This window comes from Colletotrichum fructicola, assembly GCF_000319635.2.
Source record: "Colletotrichum fructicola Nara gc5 chromosome Unknown KSG_Nara_v1_contig08, whole genome shotgun sequence".
Taxonomy (NCBI): domain Eukaryota; kingdom Fungi; phylum Ascomycota; class Sordariomycetes; order Glomerellales; family Glomerellaceae; genus Colletotrichum; species Colletotrichum fructicola.
In genome coordinates, this window is record NW_027094058.1 from 3,955,387 (window position 1) to 3,966,954 (window position 11,568).

Genomic DNA, 11,568 nt, shown 5'->3' on the forward strand with positions numbered 1-11,568 from the left:
GGGACGTCATAGGAGGGCCTGGATCACTCTGGACTAGGCCTGGTAGGGCGCAGGACATGGCTATGGGATGGGATGGGGGCGGTTTAGAAGATGAGGAAGGACTTGGGGCATGCGCGGATCTCGTGGGCCGGTTCCAGGCTGGATGTGTCGTTTCCGGGCTCCGGCTCCGAGGCGGGTTCGGAGGGTTGGCCGGCGGTGGTTTTTGATGGTGATGGCACGGAGGATTTTGGGGGCTGGAGGTCGTGATGGGGGCGTTACGGGAGATAGACGTGGAGAGCAGGGACGGGGGGTGGTGCTGTTTACGAGTTTGGCTTGCATCATGACTTGGCAGGGTTCTTTCATCTCGGGTATCGCCATTGGGAGGATGAAGGATATCCTCGTCGTGGAGGCGGCGATATGCTCTGGAGAAATCACGGTGGCTTGGATCACCGATTTTCGAAGTGGATGGAGAGGGAGCGCGGGTTGTGGAAGATCAGGTCAAACGAAACGTGTGAGGGGACCCGAGGTACGGTTGGACGGGCGGGCGAGTTTGGTGCGGCGTCGGGATTTGAGAGGGAAGAGATGGGACGGAGGAGGTGGTTGTCTTGTTGGCGAGTCGAGGTTCTGCGGTGAGGCTCTGCGCTGGCACGTGGGTTTGAAGTCGTGGAAAGGGAGTTACTCAAACGGGCGGCGGATGCGAGGCAGGCGCCGTGCACGTCTGGCGGGCAACGAGACGAGAATCTGTGCTTTTTCAGATTGAGAAAGAAGGGGTTTCGATGCGTGCTGTGCCGCGTGCTGCCTTGTTTGCCTTCTGGTCTCTTCCCACCTCGTTTTGAAACTGTGGTTGGGTTGTTTTGAGGCTGAGGTTCATGCTCGGAAGTTGGTCGCCTGCAGGAGGAGAATGGGGCCTTAGATTGATAACGGTAGCAGCAACAACAACCGACTCCTGGTTACTGCATAGAACGTTTGGAAGGAGGCCGTGATCCGGATGTTTGTGCCGTGTAGGTAGACATCGTCGTGCTGGAGGTTGAGCTACGGCGTTTGGATTGTGGACCGCCGACGACGACGGGGCCAGGCAGGGGGTTCGCGTAGCAGTTGCTTCAGTTCCGTGGAGCTGTTCGGGTGACGGCAAAGTTCGAGGAAGAACGAACGAGTGGTATCTGTACAGAGATAAGGTTGATAAGGTTGGTGGTCATCTGGTCGTTGAAGCACGTCAAGAGCGCGGCAAATGAATGAAAAAGAGTGCCGGTTTTCAACTTAGAGAGACGTCTGTGTCAGATAGATTGTTGAGGCTGAAGGATGGCAAGTCTGTTTAGTGGGGGATCTTCTAGAATACAGCAAATGCCGACGTTGAGTTCGCGATGACCTGCAGTCATGCTTCAAGAGGGCGGGCCAGCTGGCGGTTGAGCGGATACCCGGGAATCTGGGCAGAGTTTTGCTTTGATTGGCAGATGGGAGATTGTTCTTGGTGTTTGTATGCAGATGCCGGCTTGAGTTGCATGTATGGGGATGATGCTGACCTCAACCAAACCCCGGTGGCGCTTCCCTGGTGTCTGATGGCAGTTGGCGCGCAAGTGCAAGCGATTTGGTCAGCAGGCATAATCACGAATTGTCGCCAACCCCTTTATCAAGGAGGCGTCTCGACGGGTTTGAGCTAGGGGACACAAGAGGTTGCTCTGCGTAAGAGCAGTCGGTGGTGGATGACGAACCACGATGACATTCAGCTCAACGTGGACGATCTGCGCTGGCAGGTGAAGGAAGGGGCAGGGCGGCTTCAGATATGAACTGATTCTTGCGTCTTTTGCCGGGAGCGACTGCGTGCTTGTGAATGATCTTCACCGGGGTGCAGAGTTGGTTGACGGGGGATCACGTCCGTGGGAAGGGGAGGCAGAGCCAGAGGTTTGGCAATCAGCCGCGCGGCGATAGGCAGAGACGATGGGCATCTGGGCTGTCGTGACCATTCAGTCGAGTCGAGGCGAGGGATCCCAGCCAATGAGGGTGCTAAGAATATTCCGGCGGCAGTTGGAGGGCGGACGGGGACGGGAGGGCGGCGGCAAGGCGAGGAGTGAATCGCGGAAACGGGGTGGTGTGTGTGCTGCGGAGGAAGAAGGTTGTGAGACGGGAGTTGACAGGGGCCTATGAAGGCATTCCCAGTCCAGGCCGCTGAGTAACGGTGCTACTCAGCAAGAGGCTGCAAGAGACAGCGCTGTTTTGGCTTGGGTAAAGCACAGTTGACAGCGAAGGGTTCTGGCGGAGTGTCAGTGAGCGCCACGATGGTGGTGCAGGCGAGTGACAGTTTCTCAGTGTTAATGCCCACCCTTTTTGTGAAATTCGAATCCTGAGTTGTGTCAGAGCACCCCTGGCGAAACAAGCTGCGACACGGGCTCAAGCGACCAATCCAAACGCACGCCCCTCTTATGCATGGCGAAAAGGGCGGTTGAGCCAATCAGAGGCCGATAAACGGACAGCTGCCAAGGGTACGTATCGCATCTTGAATCCGAGCCCTGTCCTGTTTTGGATGCGGTGGACGAGATGACGAGGCAGGTCACTGGCCGTTTGGTGGCATTTGGGCTCTTGTGCGGGAGTCTTGGGGCGTCTCGATGTGCAACTGGGCGGTTTGGGGTCGTAGGGCAGAAGGGGATTATGGCCTCATTACCCACTTGCTATGCGGGAGAGCAGCCTTGTTCCAAACGTGGCCCAAACAGCGGCGAGGCGTAGGCGGCTGTGGTGAGGTCGAGGGGGCTGGCTGTTGATGCATAACAGTTATTGTATGGATGGATGTGGCGTGTGCGGTGGTGATGTGAAGAGAACAAAAGATAAGGGATCCAGCGTTGTCTGCGGCAGAGCCTACCTAGACCACCCGCACCTGGGGTTGTCGGTCCTGGTATCCGTGTAATTTGTGTATCGAATATCTGAAATTGAATGGCCAGACTGACAGGTGCCGACTGCGAAGAGGTCGTGATGGTGATGGTGGAGGAGGATTCAGGATGCGCCGTGGAATGACCAGGTATGCAGACAGCCATGGCCGAGAGGCGGGACTTGGCTTTCGTGATGGTTAATTAGACGTCGCGGTGATGGTCTTGGGTCTTGGCCTTGGCTTGGAGGCGAGATTCATCGCGGTGATTGGATGCCAGAGGGATGCAGCTGTCGGAATAGGCTTCTCTGCGATATTGGCTGGCACCTATCCGTAGGACGTGTGGGCATGGGTGAGTGAAGAGTGGACTGTGGTTGCCGTCCAGGCCGGTCCAACGGCGTTGAATCCCAGGAACGGGAGGGCAGGTCCACAAAAGGAGCGCAGCGCGTGGTGGGACGGGGATCATGACTTGACAAGCGAGAAAGCCAAGACTCGAACGACGACCGACACATCCAGTGGGCTGCCTTGCTGCCGACTGGGTTGCTCGTTTTTGGTGTTTCTGGCCGCGGGTTGGGCCCATTGCCGCGCTGAATCTCCCCACGACCTGCCCACCGCACGCACTTTGTTCAGATTCACCTGAGCTAGGGATACTGTAAATTTGTTTTGAAGGGGGAGCATTTGCTTCCTCGTTGGGAAGTCTATCGAACGGCGCCGCGAGAAGACATAAGAAGAGGAAGGACTCGGTCTGGTGCATTCTTACTTCCTGAAGAAAGCGCCAGGCACGCATGGCCTCTCATTTGTCGGCGGCGTGTCCCGACCCACAAAAGTAAGCGTAATCCGGGCTGGCCCCTGAGGCTCTTGCTGCTTGGCATCCCTGCCCTGGGGCCATGCTCAGACGTTTTTTTCCCATTCTTCTTCGGTGGGAGCCATGTCTGCAGCAATTCGGCAAGCAGTCTGTCTGTCAGTCTGTCTCCAATTCCAATGGATGGGCTTGGTACTCGCTGTCCGTCCGGCCCTTTCCCGCCGGCCGAGTGCCAGTTTCCGTCTGTGTCTGCCACTTACGTGCCAGTTGGCCACCGCCAAACACTGAAGGGGTGAAAGGGGTGACGGAGGGACTCTTACTGCGTTGTGCTAAGGCACGCCGTTGCGTCGCATTCTGCGTATTCTGCTGCGTCCACTGGTCCATCCAATTCAGTCCAGTCCAGTCCCTCGTAGTCTTCGTCGTCGTTGTCGCTGTCGTCGCCCTTTTTCTTTCTCCGTGTCTCCCCACTACACGATGAATACACACCCCTCTCGTGCTCATCAGCGAGTCCAGTCCCTGTCGAGTGCTGGGTTCCTCACCTTACGGCCACCTGAGTGCTGCGTGCTGCGGCTGCTTCAACTGAGAGCCAGAGCCAGCCAGCCTGTACCCAGCGATACCTGGTCCTCGAGCCACCGCAGGCATAATGTCGCGGGCCTCTTGTGTCCTCGTCTTGTAACTGCCTTGTTGCTGATTGCGGTTTCTCTTACATGACCTCCCCAGCTGCGCTGTTAGTCTCTTCCTGCCCTCTTCTACCGAATTCCGCTGGGCAAGAGCAAGAGAGGGCTACCACTTGCCATCTCGCGACGGCCCTGGCTGGCGATTGCCCCGACGCTCATCCGGCCACCCCTCCCCCCCTGGCCCCCCTGTCCGCACACTCCACGCCCCCCCTTCCTCCCCGCCAGGCACATCCACCTCTCTCACACCTCTCACACCTCACACGCTCCTCATCTTCCTGTGATCGCCCACCTCCCGGACGCTCTTTTGACTCTCTCCTCCCCTTCTTCCTTTTCCCATCTCGCACACCCCTTCCGCTACTGCACGTAGGGAAAATAATTCCACGATTTCCTCAACGACCGCGAATTCCAAGAACCAGCCGCCGAGTGCAGGCATTGTGTGCAGGTACGTTGCGTTGCCCTCACTTCATCAACCCAGAGTCCAGTCTTGGCTGGCTTGGCGATACCTTCGCTCCTCAGACTCGACTCTTTCTTTGCCGCCCGCTCGAGTATCGTCTGCCCAAAAGCCAGTCGCCTTATCCTTCCCGCACTCCCCTGCGCCATCCCTCGGACTCTCCTCGCTTCCTCCAAAAACTCTCTTCTACGCCATATCCTCCCCTCCTTTCCTGTCCCCCTCCGCCACCATCTGCCACTCACATTCCAGCTCGTTCCCCTTCTCCCGCCTCCCGCCCGCTGCTGCCCTTCTTCCACCGCCGCCTGGTGCATGAAGCCGTCTTTTCGCTAACCCAGTGACTGTCGGATTGCAGGCTCCAATTTCCGCTCTTTTCTGGGTTCGCGCACTTCTCTTCGTATACTTTCATTTAGACACATTATTTCTTTGCCCGTTCAGCAGGCTCTGAATCAACCACACCGACCGACTATACCCGCGCATAATCGCACTACGCTAGACAACTACCCCGACAGGCACCACCCGATCAAAGGAGGAACTTGGGCGAAGGAGTCATTGCTGGGGATCCGAGAAAGAGTCGAGAAGAAGACCACCCACTGGGATAATACGGATCAGAAGGGAAAACGAACGCAGGATCGGCCCACGACTCCCCTGGCTAGCGACAGCCAGACCACCCGCCCGCCATGGACTACTACTCTCAGGGCTCCGAGAAGCCCTCCGAGCGATCGAGATGGACGCCTCTCACCCGCATGTTGCTCTCCGGAGAGATGACACAGGAGAAGCAAAAAGAGTTGACAATGAGGGAACGGTTCGATCGATGGATGATTAACGAAGGATACCGCAGAGTGTACGTTTGCCTGTCGCCGTTCGCTGCCATGCAAAGCACAACTAACATCATACAGCTTCGTCTTCGTGTTCCTGCTGCTGCACGCCCTCATCTTCGCCTTTGCCACTGTCCACTACGGTCTCAAGGACAACTTGCAAACGTCTCGCGATACCTTCGGCCCGACTTTCGTCATTGCCCGTTCTGCCGCCTTAGTTCTCCACGTCGACGTCGCACTGATTCTGTTCCCCGTGTGCCGCACGCTCATTTCTCTGGCTCGTCAGACCCCGCTCAACGGCATCATCCAGTTCGACAAGAACATCACGTTCCACATCACCACCGCGTGGTCCATTGTCTTCTTCTCCTGGGTTCACACGATTGCCCACTGGAACAACTTTGCCCAGATTGCTGCGAAGAACAACCTTGGAATCTACGGATGGCTGCTGGCCAACTTCGTCTCCGGCCCTGGCTGGACTGGTTATGTCATGCTCATCGCCCTCATGGGCATGGTCTTCACCTCCGTTGAGAAGCCCAGACGTGCCAACTACGAGCGATTCTGGTATACTCACCACATGTTTATCATCTTCTTCTTTTTCTGGTCCTTCCACGGAGCTTTCTGCATGATTCAGCCCGACTTTGCTCCCTTCTGCGTCAGCATCGGTACCTCTGCGATCGGTGTGTTCTGGCAGTACTGGATGTACGGCGGCTTCATCTATCTCGCTGAGCGTATTGCTCGTGAGCTTCGCGGACGCCACAAGACGTACGTCTCCAAGGTTATCCAGCACCCCAGCAACGTCTGCGAGATCCAGATTAAGAAGGAGCACACCAAGACCAAGGCCGGACAGTACATTTTCTTCTGCTGCCCTGCCGTTTCGCTGTGGCAATACCACCCCTTCACCTTGACTTCCGCCCCCGAGGAGGACTACATCTCCATCCACATGCGTGTCGTCGGTGACTTCACTCGTGGTGTCTCTCAGGCCCTCGGCTGCGAATGGGACCGCAAGAAGGACGACTCTTCCAAGGTTGTCGGTGTCAACAGCGACTCCAGCGAGGTTGACCCCGCCCTCCGCCGTGTCCTTCCCCGTGTCTACGTTGACGGACCTTTCGGCTCGGCCTCTGAGGACGTCTTCAAATACGAGGTTTCCGTGCTCTGCGGTGCCGGTATTGGTGTTACTCCCTTCGCCTCTATCCTCAAGTCCATCTGGTACCGCATGAACTACCCCCAGAAGAAGACCCGTCTTAGCAAGGTCTACTTCTTCTGGATCTGCAGAGATTTCGGCTCCTTCGAGTGGTTCCGCTCTCTCCTTCTCGCCATCGAGGCTCAGGATGTGGACAACCGCATTGAGATTCACACCTACCTTACCGCCAAGATCAAGGCAGACGACGCGACGAACATCATGATTAACGACGCCAACGCCGACAAGGATACCATCACTGGTCTGCGTTCTCCTACCAACTTCGGCAGACCCAACTGGGACATGATCTTCAGAGGTATCCGCAAGTTGCACTCCCCGGCCGAGGCTGGTGTGTTCTTCTGCGGACCCAAGGGTCTGGGTAGCGCGCTGCACATTTACTGCAATAAGTACAGTGAACCTGGGTAAGTAGACATGACCTCAGAGTATCATACACATCATGCTAACATAGTCCAGCTTCTCTTTTGTTTGGGGCAAGGAGAACTTCTAAGCCAGGCCGTGGCACAAGGCAACAACTTCGTTTCGTTTCCCTCTTACGTCATATTATTTGTCAACAATATCAGCATCGTTGCCTACCTGTCCCTTCCTGCCTCTGTCCATTCAATATGGCAGGGTGGAACATTATGGACGTTACTTGTTTGGAATCTGATCCACTGGGATGCATATCGCGGGTGCGCCGGACGCCAGGACCAAGAAGACGGCAGGTTTGGTGACGAATGCGGCGGCGGCACCGACATGCCGAGGGGGACTTTCAGGCAGGGTGGAAGCAGTGTCGAGAGGAGGAGGTTTATGAGAGCGAGATGTGGAGGAATTTTGCATCGGCGGATGATGATAATCTTCGGCGTCATCCCCGCACCCCTGTGGATATACTATTACTACTACCGACATTTACATGTACCTAGCGTGATGCCATCATCAGTATACTTAGACAGTCTTGATGTTGCAGGGCAAATGGCTCTTGCGAAATTACCTGGTGTTCTTTGGTCTCAACCTATCCGTGCCTGCTCGTGCGTTTGCATATCCGAGTGCAGCGAGTGCAGCTGGAAGCTGAGACGTGCCAAGAGCGCGCATCCCTCGGTTACCCTTTCCCTTCTTTCTCTCTTTCTCAACGTGTCGGCTTGTTTCGCACGACTGGCGGGAGCAAGCGCTCGGACGCAGGGATTGCAGGCCGCGGCGCAAGGTTTTTGCAACACGTTGGATGACGACGGTGCGGGCTGTTCTGCGACACTCTTTGTAAAACGTGACTGGGATGTGGGTGGGTGTCTGTACATCGGACGGGTGATTGGGCCTTGGCGATCGCTTGGCGATCGGAGGTTGGCGTGGTTTTGGGAGGCGTTTTGGGAGGAGAAGGGGGGTTTGATTGGGTGGGATGTAGGATTGCAGATTGAGGCTCGTGGTATGGGGAAGGATGAGGATGAGGAGGAGGAGGAGGAGAAGGATGTGGCTTAGTGGTTCTGTGAGTTGAGAAGTAAAGGAGGCTTGTGAAGGGGATGTTTTGGAGAGGGAAGTGGGGGTTGTGAATGGGTGTGGTTTCACACGAGGCTTTGTGGCTGGTGAACTGGTGACTGAGGGTGTGTACATTGTTCCGCGGAGGTCGGCTTGCCTCGCAAAGAGAAGGTGCATTGGTGGTGGTGAGTTGTTGTTGCTGAGGCTGTGGTGTAACTGATGGCATCGCATTTGCTCTCAGCCTGAGATCAGATCGGGTACATCATGGCCTGGATCGCCTTCTCTAGACTATCCTTATCTTCTTCATTCTGTTAGGATGACTGTGAACGAGGTAGGCGAGGGGAAATCGTGCTCTCTGTGTCCGTTCGTCTACGGGCGTTCCTGCTTCAGTGAGTACTGGTTACGGAGGGAGGCGAGGAGATGGACGATGTGTCAGGACATAGGTGTTTTATCACCGATGCTGGCTGGTTGAAGATGAGAGGACGACAGCTGAGGAGACGTGTTGGCTACAAGTTGTGATCTTGTAGGATCTGAATCATAGCGGTAACTTATGATGTGAGTTCTCCATATGTTGGATGGAAGGAGCCGTCCCGACTGGATTCACGTTCTTCTCTTTTGACCACACTGCCGCTGCAAATTATTTGCTCAATTGGACTGTTTGTAACGCACTAATACTTATGAAAGCTGTAGGTGAGACTGAGCGATGAAATTAGGAACATGATTGAAAAATGATGATAATCTAAGCTTCTCAGTCACTCGGAGGTCGAAGACGTCTGCTCGGTGACGGGGTGATTGTGGAAGGAAGGCCACGAGTGGTGGGCTCGCGGAGTAAAGACCAGTAGATGAAGCATTTCGTCCAGATGTAAGTGTTTAAAACGGACCAATGCAAAAATCTCAACGACACGATCGGCATGCCTTTGACGGGTGTGATCAGAAGCTGAGAGGAGATGAAGGTGCTGTGAGATCAGCAGGCTTATGAGGCTCGAGGCTTACCTTTTCAATCGAGTATGGTGGCGAGAAGAGAAAAGGGGGATATCAAGCATCTGTTGACGAGCATTCGAGAACGCAATGGGAAGCTTATGGTCAGGATGACGGACAACCCGATCCGTCAATGTCGAGTCAAAAGAGGGAGGGTATCGTTGTCTTGGGGCATTTGATGGCATATGCGATCTAACCGACTAGTTGGCCGTACGGATCATTTTCCATGAGAAACCAGACTGGGATGCTCGGCATTTCTAAGAAACCGCCTAATTTTCATGTATCTGCGCGACTATATTTCATTTGTACTCAATTACTCCTATCGGAAGCGATAGTACGGTAGAGATTACATAGGTGAAGATAGCAGAAGTAGTAAAAATGATAGCAGCGACGATGACAACGACGATGACGGTAAAATACTTCAGAGTATATAACCGCAGAAAACAAAGGACGGAGTCCTTTTTCAAGTAATTCAGAGAGGCCAAACTTTTCCAAGATCCGTTTTCAGGTGTTTGCAATACACATTTGCTTCCACTCTAGTCAACTCGTCCCGGCCTCAAGGTGTAGTTCTGAGTCGATGACAGAGCCTGCTCGTGACATACACTGTCTAGGAAGGGGTACGGCTAGGCTAATTCAGTACCTCTTCATCGCATCTATTAGTTCTGCCTCGAAGAGAGCAAGCTCACGGATCCGAAAAAAAAAAAAAACCTAAAAACCTGATAGGAATGAAGAGTTGGTAAACACCAAAAATGGGGGTATGACACGGCAGCTTCTCTTGCGAGGGAGGCTTTCGATGTGGTGCCCGCGATGTCCGTGCACACCTTGATTTTCAGATGTTGCAATGCGCACATTAGTGGGCTGTCAAGTCCCATAGAGTAATCAACCCTCTCTTGTTTGATGCAAGTGAGTTTGAACAGAGGCACACGCACAAAAACGAGAGGAGACACCCTGATGCTCTTGGCAGTCGTTCGTGAGTTGGCCAGGGAAGCCACATTTATGGCGGCTGTCCCGCTGGAACCTGCACCTGTTCCGGTGGCTCGCGGGGCACACTGGCGCTCCAAGAGACCGGTCCAGTGCTCAAGTATACCCGCGTAGACTTCGAAATGGCCTTCTCGGCAGGGATCTCTTTGGCATGCAACCGTAACTATGTTCAATAGAAAAGGACTGGCATACTTTACTGCTTGAGAACGACGTCTCATGAGGCAAAACCAATTCTTCTATCGAGCTCTGCGTTCCCGCCGGAAGAAGCTGCTGAATAAGTAACGCCGCCGCTGCTTGGCCGCAGACGAACTGTCACCGGCCGGTGGACGCAGTGTCTCTGGGCAATCTCCGGGTGCCTCTGCGTCCGCGTGCTAACCTCGGAGGGGCAGCGTTCACGATAGGCAGGCCGGCGAGGACAGCTTCGACGTGCACGGAAACGGGTTGGGGTTAGCGGTGGCTGACGGTGATTTTTCTCATAACGGCGAAGCGTTGCTTCCAGCGCTTCTTATGGCAGAAATTGACTTTTTTTCGGGCGGGAGCACGACAGGGGGCGGGATGTTTGGATTTGGTACCTGGCTGTCGAACCATACCTCGACTTCTGTGAACACAGTTCTTGATGTGAGAATTGATGGCAGAAGACGCCCTGCCTACCGTCTCGACGTGCCAGATAAGTTGATCTGCAAAGATGGATGCGTCCCCTCTGGTCTGCGACTTGATAAACCCCCTATCTGCGGAGACGCGCCCTCCTGATAGAGGAAGAGAGAGAAAGAGTCGGCCTGCAGCTCGTATTTGAGGCGCCCGCGTCTGCCCAGGCTGATATCATTCATGCCGACGCGTCGATCGCATTGGAGGGGACGAGGTTGGATGGATGGGTTGCGTGGTTTGCGCAGATCCAGCCGCATTACAGCACAGCGCGGACTTCCACAGCTTCTGAAACGGGGTGGTTTTGGCGTCTGGCTTCGCGATTGAGGTAGCCGACTTGGAGGGGCCTCGGCCTCTTGACGGCGGGTGACCCGCGCCACGGCGGCGGCGTGGATGGCGAAGTTCGTCGTCGCCCGGGTCGGGGAGGCTTTTTCGCTTCTGGAAGCTGGAGCGGCAACGGGTTGGAGGACCTCTGCTGCTCCTGACGAAGCTCTACTTCGGATGAAACAGAAACATCTCTGGCAAACCTCGACATAACCCTTTGCGACTTGCTGTTTCCCAATGTCTCTTGACATGTTCAAGATGGAACAGAAGAAGGCCTTTCGCGTTGCATGTTTTCTTCTTCGGCCTCGGGCTACTCAGCCCATCGTATGTTTGCCCGCCGCCCACACCTCTCTCTTCCCCGGCCGCATGACGGGCCAAGAGTTGGCTGGGAGATTCAAGGATCCCGTCACAAGACCTCCTTAGG

The 11,568-nt window shown here is 55.2% G+C and overlaps 1 protein-coding gene across 1 annotated transcript; it reads left to right on the forward strand.

Moving 5' to 3' along the window:
* Positions 1 to 5,440: 5,440 nt before the first annotated feature.
* noxA-0 (Superoxide-generating NADPH oxidase heavy chain subunit A) lies at positions 5,441 to 7,263 on the forward strand (the record flags this gene model as incomplete). Its single annotated transcript, XM_032023512.1, has 3 exons — positions 5,441 to 5,604; positions 5,660 to 7,177; positions 7,230 to 7,263. The coding sequence occupies 3 exons, from the start codon at positions 5,441 to 5,443 to the stop codon at positions 7,261 to 7,263; spliced, it is 1,716 nt and encodes a 571-aa protein (XP_031879662.1).
* Between the last annotated feature and the right edge of the window lie 4,305 nt (positions 7,264 to 11,568).